Source organism: Arachis duranensis, chromosome 5 (assembly GCF_000817695.3).
Source record: "Arachis duranensis cultivar V14167 chromosome 5, aradu.V14167.gnm2.J7QH, whole genome shotgun sequence".
Classification (NCBI taxonomy): Eukaryota; Viridiplantae; Streptophyta; class Magnoliopsida; order Fabales; family Fabaceae; genus Arachis; species Arachis duranensis.
In genome coordinates, this window is record NC_029776.3 from 92,360,858 (window position 1) to 92,372,091 (window position 11,234).

General features: G+C 36.0%; 1 protein-coding gene and 1 long non-coding RNA gene across 4 annotated transcripts; both read left to right on the forward strand.

The window, feature by feature from the left end:
• The first annotated feature begins 1,236 nt into the window (after positions 1 to 1,236).
• On the forward strand, positions 1,237 to 10,460 carry LOC107490343 (LEAF RUST 10 DISEASE-RESISTANCE LOCUS RECEPTOR-LIKE PROTEIN KINASE-like 1.2). 3 transcript variants are annotated; one of them, XM_021143102.2, is made up of 4 exons: positions 1,237 to 2,124; positions 8,777 to 8,806; positions 8,921 to 9,178; positions 9,276 to 10,460. In XM_021143102.2, exons 1-4 carry the CDS (start codon positions 1,248 to 1,250, stop codon positions 10,205 to 10,207), a joined length of 2,097 nt encoding a protein of 698 aa, XP_020998761.1. In that variant the 5' UTR covers positions 1,237 to 1,247; the 3' UTR covers positions 10,208 to 10,460. The 3 variants fall into 3 exon arrangements, with proteins under 3 accessions (XP_020998761.1, XP_052117966.1, XP_020998763.1); XM_052262006.1 differs by lacking the exon at positions 1,237 to 2,124 and adding an exon at positions 4,509 to 5,581; XM_021143104.2 differs by lacking the exon at positions 1,237 to 2,124 and adding an exon at positions 7,441 to 8,245.
• Positions 5,588 to 6,002, forward strand: LOC127747718 (uncharacterized). The gene is made up of 2 exons (XR_008009478.1): positions 5,588 to 5,772; positions 5,855 to 6,002. It is a non-coding gene; the product is annotated as an uncharacterized LOC127747718 (long non-coding RNA).
• Positions 10,461 to 11,234: the final 774 nt, after the last annotated feature.

The window sequence follows — 11,234 nt, forward strand, 5'->3', positions numbered from 1 at the left end:
TAAGTTTTCCGTTATTAAAAAAAGAATGTGACAAATTAAAAAATATTCTATGTAGAAAAATATTCGATGTCCAAAAAAATATAAACAAATAGAAATATTCCACTTTTTATCTTATGAAGTGATTGCTTTTTCTATATTCTTTTTGGCTTTTAATCAGAAGTCTAAACACGAAATAAAAATTAAAAAAAAAAAGGATAGACAACCAGATGTTTGGTGAATGAGAACTACTGAATGAATTATTTAGTCTAAGGATGTTATTTATTTCTCTAACATATGGGTGAGTATAGAGTGGATACGCATGATGCTATTATTAAAATCCACTCCAACTTTGCATCAGCATTTGTTATCATACATCTTAATTAAAATCACTTGGTTTAGCATTAATGTTAGTAATTAACTTATTGCTTTGTTATACATGTAGTAAGAGTGATTTCTTTAAGAAATGGAAAGATTAAATATGAACTCGTTAGGTACTAGGTAGTGTTTTGGCACCTAATTAGTGTATTTAGGACTTAGGAGTAGTGAGCTAGCAGTTTTGGAAAATGGTATTTTTTTACCACCCAATACAGCACGGTCTCCGTTGTTTTTTATGATGGTCAATCCAAAACTTGCTAATATTTTTTTACAGCTGAATTCTAATTCTAGCTTCGGAGCTTCACTCCATTGAATGCACTTAACATTTATGTCCCCTTTCCCTTGCATCTTTTATTAACCATAATGGATAGATGTCATTTAATAGAAGTGGAAAATGCTAGTGAAACTGAAAGATCACTTGTGCTACAAAAGCATCACATCATTTGAATCAATGTTATCCGATATGCACTTGCTTGCTAAAGCCAAAAAACCAATTAAGCTCCTTTTAATGTCCATCCAAATTGTCAACGCTATATTTAAGACGCCACCAAACTTGGTAAACCTCATTTGCTTTCTAGTTTCATTATTTATATAGGGAATCTTGCAATTGTACACATGGTTAAGATAGAGAAAATTAAAATTTTACGGGAATGAAAAAGTAAATTAAATACATAAAATATAAAATCGTAACAAGAATTAAATTGTAACATGGTCTGTTCTAATATAAATTTTGTAAAAGCGGTTCTAAAATCATAATATCTAAAAAAGTTAAGAGTAAAATTAACATGGTACTAATCATTTGCCAGCTTAACAAGGTCTTAAACAGTAAATAACATATACTATAAGTATTAGACTCCATAGTCAAGTTTAGTCATTCAAAATCATTCAAGAAAATGGCTCGTCCTCTTCTTCTTCTTCCTCCACTTCCACCTTCTCTCGTCAAGGCCTTTGTTTTCTTTTCATCACTCTTGTTGCCAACATATAGTGCCGGTGGTGTTAAAGGTTACACAGATTGTGCACCTTTTACCTGTGGCACCTTCAAGAACATTAGTTACCCATTTTGGAATAGCAACCAACCTGATTACTGTGGCCATCCTAGGTTCAAGCTTGATTGCCAACAAGACCAAGTGACTATAAACATCAAATCACAGAAGTTTGATGTCATCGACATCGATCAAAATAGTCAAAGTTTGAAGATTGCCAGGTTTGATTTGTACAATGATCCTTGTTCCAGGGACAATACCAATGTGAGTTTGGATAACGATTTCTTCAAATTCACTTCCAACGATGGCAACATAACTCTGGTATATGACTGTGATCCTCCTTCATATTGGTCTGATATAAGCTTTAAATATTTTGGGATGTTTAATTGCTCCATATATGGTGGTGATCCTAGTGCTGCATACTTAGTTCTGATGGAAAATCTGGGTGTTATTTTTGATATGGGGTGTAAATTTATCATTGTTCCTGCCCTAGTGAAGGATATACTAAGTTTCAATAACTATGCGTTAAATAATGGTTTTGAGGTTGGATGGAGTGGAGTGAATGAAACCCTATGTGATAGTTGCAAACAATCTGGTGGGAGGTGTGGACACAATGCATCTTTAAATGAATTCATTTGCTTCTGTCGAAATAATCAGCAACCATATGGTGGGATTTGCAGCAATAGTAGTCTGTCTCAATCACCAAACTTATCAGCACCAATACCATCAGAGCCATTGTCATCTCCTTATCCAGATCCACTAAATTATCCAGATCATGGTGCTAAGAGTACGTGTTCTTCCTACTTTTATTTTTTATTAGGTTTGTCCTATTGAATTTTATGAAGAATCTTATGATTGCCCGTCCCACCACATTAGCTTGCAACACAACTGCAATTGTGACTGCAATCACATTTTAAAGCTTTTAGTTTAATCTTTGAGTAGCCAAATTTCATAACACTCCGGTAGGATAGGTAGAGCTCCATTTCTTAGACATGGAATTGTTTGGTTTGAGTGTTCAAAGGTACTCTTCTTTGATCATGTTTATGTTGTGCTGTTGATATATGATCTTACTATTAAGGACGCATAATAATGAGATCATGTATTTGAATTTTCTAACTTACATATAGGATTAATGAATTTGGGTCTGTTAGCAGATATTGACTTTTGAAGATGAAGTAGTAATAATGAGCACAAACTTTTAAAAGCCTTAATACGACATGGTAATAGTATGTGTCAATGTGTCACTTTGTTGATTGCATGTTAAAACTTTGGATTTCATTTGAAGATGACAGATACCAAACTAATCAAATTATTTTTTTATTATAATGTTCAAGTTTATTTCTTAATTTTTAATACAAAAACATATAATAAACAAAAGAAACTTATACAGGTATTATATTGGCCCCAACAACTAATAACATTGTGTTGCCTGTTTAGTTTGGATGATGCAGTACTGCAGCTTCTAGGAAGAAAATTTAAAACACAGGATATATCATATTAGTTCTCAAATTGACATCTTATTGGACCTTCTATTTATTAGAAATGGAACTTAGGAATTTCCATAACCTATAGGTTGACTCTCCAATCTTCATATTATTTTGTATTTATTTTGGCTTATTTTGAAGATGCTCTGGCCTGCAATAAATTAAATGGCATTCATTGTCAACACTTGTAGGAAATAAATTCTTCCTTTGCTCAGTTTGCTTGTATTGTTGCAAAACATACATATGAATGTCCTGTTCTTGGTCATAGGCCTATCATTTTCTATTGCCCCAGTAAGATTTTAAGATTACAAATTTTTTAAGATTCTATCCCATTCTCACCTCAATACCAAACTCAGCCAAAAATTTCTACCCTGTTCCCACCTGTTAATTAAACAAATTACAACATTTAGAATGGGATTAGTTCTGAAAACTTAAATCTTTAGCCACTGCCACCTACTTATTTCTTCTGTAATTTAAAGTGCATGTATGATTGGTTTGGTACATCTGAATTTAGAAATCTATGGTAGAGGTCAAAATGTTATTATCTATTTGCTAACTTTAAGTTGATGATATGATAATAAGGTATTAGCTATAGCTTGTTCTATTTCAGCTGATGCAAAATAGATAACTAGTTTATGTTATGTAATGCATTCAACTTTAAGCCATTATTAAATAGCAAGTTGATGCTGATGAAGTACCTACGGCAAAATATAAATTAAAATTGTATGATCTATGCCGTTTCTCGATTTGCTGTCATTTTAGTCATACTAGACTTCTTTAATGAAGTTGACTCTTAACAGTTCCGTTGGTACTCCACATCTGATAATTCATTTAGATGAACCAAATCACAATTCACAATTACACCTCTATTTGTGATGATTACCTTGATAGAGATCAATCATCAAAGTCAAGGTCAGGGTAAATTATGTGTTCCCTGCCTTGCATGGATTTGTTTATTTCTCAGTTAACTGTCTCAACTTCCTACTTCCTATCTGGGATCCAGGCTACTTTAATGTTGACATACTTTTTTTAAATGTAGCTATGCGTCTGAAGTGAACTTTCTGAAAGAGATAGTTAAATAATCCATTCTATTAATAAATTCATTTCGAAAACAAATTTTAATTAGCAAGTAGATGTTGATATGCACCTATGGCCAAATGAAAATTGTAATTAAGCATGGAACATGTCATTGCTGCATACGCTGTGTCATTTTGGTCATCATAGAATTTTAAGATGGTGAAGACTTGGTCCAGAGATGTAAAAGCTAAATGAATAAAGGTAGGTAGGAAGAAATATGTGAGAAACACGCGTCTTGTTTTCTTTTGTTTGGTTATGTCATATGTGTGTTCTTTTCCATTACTAAAGAAAAAGGAATATAAACAATCACAAGGGAAATGATGAGGAAAAGCTATTAAAGTAGTACTAGCACTGAACATAAAAGGAAAATAGTAGTTCAGCTCACAATTTTAAATATTAAACATTATATTTGTTATCATTGATTTTGTATTAGCGCAGCAGTATGAAAAGCAGTAAATGATATCCCGACTTCGTAGTTATTTTATTGCGAAAAATGAAGTAATAAAGAAAAAAACTTGAAAACGAGTGAAGAAAGACATGGGAAAGTGGGTGGTAGTTTCGGGGTTGACTGACTCTGCCTACTTGGTCGTTAAACCATGATGAGTCATGACTTAAAGTATAGTAGTTTTCCATGGGCGTGGTCAACACTCAACATCTCCTTGAACTGGAAAATGAAAAATGAGAGAGAGTGATGGGAACCGTGGCGATTATTTTTCCTAAGAACTCAACAGCATCAGACCTATAACTGGTGTTCTTAATGCTTCCTGCGTAAACAGTACTGTGCATATAGATAAATAAAAGTGTTGTAAGGTGTATCGAGTTTTTGAAGAATGGATTGGCACGTCCATAGCGAACTCCCCATGGTGCTTGCATGCATAGGGACCGTCATCTCTTTGTTGCTGACAGCCGCTTTGCCGCCATCCCTCTCCCAATCACCACCTTCCAATCACTCCCTCTGTAAGCATCCATATGAGTGTGGCGAATACAAATTATACTACCCTTTCTGGGGGGAAGACAGACCAGTCCAGTGTGGCGGCGACAAAAAACTCAAGCTTTCATGCGGGACGGAGAGTGGTAAATACGGCGGGGAGATCGATTACGCTTATATTGAAACGGACTCACAACGTTTCAAAGTGGTGGGAAATGATGACGCCGTAAATACTACTTTTACATTGGTGCCCTTGCCAGTCGCTGACAGAGAACATGATGTTTGCTCTATGAATTTCAATTATGCTCTGAATTACCTTCCATTCACCTATAACCAAATAGTGCACAACATCACCATATTCTATGATTGCACCTACTCTCGGGATTATCAAAGCCTAGGGTGCGGGGGTAGTGGTGATGTTGTATATTATAACGGTACGGAAAATGGGGTGCTGGCAAGTCATGAAGAGCTTAAGGATTGCCAACATCGTATCCAAGTGGCCGCTGAGGCTGTTGAGTTGAACGGGGTCGGAGTTGATGATGCTTTTCCTCTGTATTTCGGTAAAGGTGTGTCGGTGAGCTACACTTATTCTCAAGATTGTATGAGATGCGTGGAGAGTAAAGGAAGTTGCGGGAGCAACGATGCGCATGCATTTACCTGCTATTGCCCTGATGGATCTATTGCCCTCCCATGTTCTCATCCTGCTCCTGCTCCTGCTCCTGCTCCTCGTCCCGATTATCGTTCTCGAGAAAAGAGTATGTCTTTATTGTCCCCACATATCTTTCTGATTCAGTTTCTTACATTAATCATGAACTTTCATCCTTCATTTTACCAAGTTGGGCATGGATTAAAGATTAGAATTTTATGATTCGATCCCTTTTTGCCCCAAGCATTGGATCATCTTTGGATCCTCAACAGGCGGTAGAAATCTCTAGTGGAGTGCTAGGTAGTGAGTAGGAATTTTGCCCCAAGCATTGGATCATCTTTGGATCCTCAACAGGCGGTAGAAATCTCTAGTGGAGTGCTAGGTAGTGAGTAGGAACAGAGGCATTGACCATGTCAGCTCACCTCAGCTGCTAGGGCGGCTGACTACAGTTTGGCATCAGCTGTAATCCACTACTTAGAGTATGCTATAAAAAAGGCCAGTACAAAATAAGAAAATAATTTTTCTTAACATGGAGATAACAATCAAAATATATATGTTTAAATTATTGTTAAAAAAATTAACAATAAAAAAAATGGGTACTTAAAAGTTAAGAGTGTACTAAAATCAAACAAAAAACACTTGGGGTACACCAGGTTTTAAGCTAAACAGTAGTGTGATGATTTTTCTGTACTATATAATAAGAAAATGATAATAATCGATCAACATAAATTTTAAATATGTAATATTTAAATTTTAGATTTATAATTTTTAGATTGAGTTACAAATTTAATTGATTTTTATTACATCCGTTGTTGATTAAAAAATAGAATAGATATTAGCTCTTTTCATTAGATAATGTTATTCTTTTTCTTATAAATTTATGTCAAATACAATACAAAAGATATTATGTATGAAAGATATTTTTTAAAAAGAGGAGTAATATTTTTTTTTAAATTGTTCTTACGATTTAGATGTAGTTGAAGTTTCGCACATATTTATCTTGGGAAAGAAATAGACTGGTAGAGGCTTATCTTATCTGGTTAACCACATGATAAAAAAAATCTCATGTGTGTGTACAACTGTGCATCATAGGTCAAGATTTTTTACTGAACTAGTCAAAGAGATAAAATAGAAGGAATACAGGGAAATTATTTTTCTAGTTCTGGCGAATGCTACATCTTTCGAGGGTTATATTAGTGATTTCACATGTCAACGGATTTGTCTCCCTGGGTTTTGCATATGCATGAAAGTGCAGCAGCAATTCCTATTATTTATTTGTTTATTTATTTATTGATTTATTTTTTAAATTATGAGGTTAGAATTAGATAGTGCGCTAAGTCTTTATTTTCATTCTGGTCCAACGCGTCTTTCACAATCATAGACTTCATTTTCTGCTTTCTTCTGTACATGACATGTTTTTCTTTCTCCACTTTCCCTTTCAAAGTCCTCACATACATGTATTCTCTTACTAAGAATTTCTAAAAACACTACTATCTAAATTTTAACTGCAGCATCCTTGGATGCCAACATTACTGGGAATGACCATATTCTCATTCTCACCATTAGTATTTGTTTTGTGTCTAAATTATATTAAAAAATTTAATAAAGAACAAGGAGTCTTCATACTTCTTTTTCAAGCTACTTCACCTACTTTCCATTATGAACATTCAACTTTTGACATTGTTATTATGATTAAACAAATTTAATACTACAAAAACACCCCACCCCCAACAAAATTCACAAAACTGCTAATTACTAAGTTTATGAAAACAAATATTGGTAGTTGGGCCTACTTCTCCATCTTTATAAATGTGAATGGGTAATTCTCTGGTGGATTGTTTTCAAACACCAATCATGACCCCCACTATAAAATAATAGCATATAAAGAGTTTTCCACAATAGCTGCCAACTCCGTTGAATTTCTTCTCTAAATGCTTACTTCAGACCCCATCCGAATTCTTTTCTCCTATGTTCTTCTCTGCATTCCTTCCAAATCTCAAGCAACAAATGATCCTTCGAATCTCCATCCATTACAATGGACCTCAACTATACATTATAATCACCATTATCTTCTTGTTCTCCCTGGCTACCACTGTGGTATCTGTTAATCCAAAATTTGTGGCCTGCACACCTAGAAGCTGTGGAAATGGTCTAAACATTAAGTATCCATTCTGGATCCCTTACGACCAGGATTCATTTTGCGGCTATCCTCACTTTGAGATCACCTGCAAGAACAAGAATCCAATTCTCAAAGCATCCAATTATGACTTGCTAGTGAAAGATATCAATTACACCAACTCTTCATTTACTGCTGCTAACCTTGCTGCCTATGAGGAAAAGTGTCCTGCTCCCATGAACAATTACAGTTTTGATAAGTTACCATTTACTTATAGTTCTGAGAACAATAATCTCACTTTCTTCTATAACTGTACCACGAAACCAATAGATTACCCCATATATGAAGTAGATTGTGCTGAAAATGCTTCTCATTCTTCATTTGCGGTTTTCCATAAGGAGGTGCTGGAGCGCAAAAACTACTCCATGAATGAGTGTCAATTTGTGATTAATGTGCCACTGAACATGAATGCTGCTGTTAATTTCAGTAGCTTATTGCAAATGAATTACACCGAAATTTTGAAGATGGGATTTCTTTTAAACTGGACTGCACCCAATTGCCAATACTGTGAGAAGAGTGGTGGACGGTGTGGATTTGACGGTGATCAGTTCCTCTGCTTCTGCAAGGATAAGTCTCACCTGAAAAGTTGTGGTGATGGTAATTTATGACATATTAGGAAATATTCTGATCATATTTGTGTACTTTAATTAGCAAGTGTTTTTGTTTTTTTGCACTTTCTTCATGTGCACATTCTTGTGGTTGAATTTGTAAGAAAATATAAAAGTGTGGAACTAGATGTATGGCTGAATAGCTTATGTTCTCTGGTTACCTAGCAGCACACTATATAATCATTAGGGTATTGATACATAGCTATTTCCTAAGACTCTATGGTTCAATGACAAACATCATACGGTACAACTCAACAACCACAGAAGTTATTCTTTATCAACTTGTTTGATATTATAGTGCAGTATACGGTTATTTTCTCTTCCCATTTACTTCCTTCAGGGTGTCATGCAACTTTTGGTGCATTAAGTCAAAATCATTGATGCTTTCTTTCTTCATGTAACATTTGGTCAAAGCACACTCACATTACCTATTATGTTTGCTGGCTTTACCTTAAACTCGAATAAAGATTGGCTCAAGAGTGCTATAACTCATCTTTGTTTTCACTGTTAACAACTGCAGGAAATCACTGGAGATGGATAGTCCTTATAGGTAATAGATCTAGCCTCCTGTGATATTTTCTTGGGCTATTTTTGTTGTATATATTTCATTGGTGAATATATATGAAACACAATATTAGCTGAAAGTTTATGTGCATCTTCTCAGTTGCTGCTGCTGTGATTGGATTGGTAGCCCTTGCCATGGCCGTTATTTTCTATCAAAGGCGAAAGAAGACCAGTTATGGATTGTCTTATACACAGCCACGGAGCTTGTCTTCTGATCCATCATCTTGGAAAGATACTGAGAAGGGAAGTCAATACTTTGGAGCGCACCTCTTTACCTATACTGAACTTGAAGAGGCTACTAACTTCTTTGACCCATCCAGAGAACTAGGAGATGGAGGTTTCGGGACAGTGTATTATGGTAAATTTCAAGCATCATTTGCTGTATCTATTGGCATATATGTGTATCTTCCATGATTACTGACAAAGATACCTGTCTTCTGATGTTTCTGGTGTAGGACAACTACCAGATGGACGTTGCATCGCAGTGAAGCGGTTATATGAGAACAATTACAGGAGAGTAGAACAATTCATGAATGAAATTGAGATCCTAACTCGCCTACGCCACAAAAACCTTGTCTCACTATTTGGATGCACTTCTCGCCACAGCCGTGAACTTCTGCTTGTCTATGAGTATATTGCAAATGGAACTGTTGCTGATCATCTTCATGGAAACCGAGCCAAAGCTGGTACACTGCCCTGGCATATTAGGATGAACATTGCCCTGGAGACTGCAACTGCCTTGGCATATCTTCATGATTCTGAAATCATCCATAGAGATGTCAAAACCAATAATATTCTTCTTGACAGCAACTTTGTTGTGAAAGTCGCAGATTTTGGACTTTCGCGCCTTTTTCCAAACAATGTCACCCATGTTTCAACCGTTCCACAAGGGACACCTGGTTATGTGGATCCCGAGTACCATGAATGCTACCAGCTTACTGTCAAAAGTGATGTTTATAGCTTTGGAGTTGTGTTGGTTGAGCTGATATCATCCTTGCCGGCTGTTGATATCACAAGGCATCGGCACGAAATCAATTTGTCCACCATGGCCATTAACAAGATTCAGAATCAGGCACTGCATGAGCTAGTGGACAAAAATCTTGGGTTTGATTCAGATTTGAAGGTAAGGAAGATGATAAATGCAGTAGCCGAGTTAGCATTTCAGTGCTTGCAGAGTTCCAAAGATATGAGACCTTCAATGCAAGAAGTAGTGGATACTCTCAAGGATATACAGAGTGATGGCGAGTACAAAGGCCAAAGCCATGCTGAAGTCATGGATATCTCATCAACAGCAGATGATGCTGTATTGCTGAAGGATGATCCGCCTCCACCGTCGCCGGCTTCAACTGTAGGGAGCAAATCTACAACACCAAATGCTAGTGGATAAGTGATCCTTTTTTCACATTTCAGAAAATAGCAGAGAGCGCATCAAACAGGTAGCGTCCACCCAGTTAGAGCCTGGGCGCTATCATTAGTAATGTAGATGACTTTAAGATTGAGATGTACATAGATGCTGATAAAGCTGCGTTGGTTATGAGAGTTTATCTGTTTAATAATTATATTAATATTATTGTTATATTTTTCATGTGATATCAAGTTTAAATAAGATGCATTTTTAATTCATTTTTCCATTTTAATAATTATCTTTTTGGTAACATTAGGCATTGATTTTGAGTTCTATCCCAAGCCTTTGGTATATGCAAATATGCAATTGGATATTCCAAGTGGTTGTCATATAACTCGGTTACTTTCTGTTTTCTACAATTATGCATGTACACTTGGTAAATTAGCACTTCAAGTAAATATATATCAAAATTTTCATAAATATACTATATAACAGCATAACAAAATAGATTCAGTCCACGGTCCGTGCATCGTGCGGGCTTCAGTTCAGATAATATTAGAATAAATGACCATTTGTATCCATGAGAGATGAAAACGCTGATATTTGTATCCATGAAAGCTCGAAACGTACCCATGATAGATGTCTTCCGTGTGACAAAAGTGCCCTGACTTGGATCTGAGCCCTGACTTAGATCTGAGCTTGGTTCGTGGGTTTCCGATCCTACGTAGTACTCCCTCCTTTATCTTCAATCCCTCTCTCTCTTACTCACACACACTCTCTCTCTCTCGAAACCCCACTCTTCACTCTTCAAACCCCACTTTGCCCCTTCTTCCTCGACACTTGCTCCCTCACCATCCACTCCGTCTTTCACACAGACAAAGCCATCCTCTTCTCCCTCCCCACCACCTCTGACCCCATCAAGGACACCCTCCTCACTCTCATTACCGGTCAACCAAGTCAGCCCAGTAAGTAGTAAGAATTCTCAAGGAAAATAATATCATCATCGTCCCCCTCGTCTTCATCTCTCTCTTCCCCAGACTCATTCTCCTCTTCATCAATTATGGAAAAA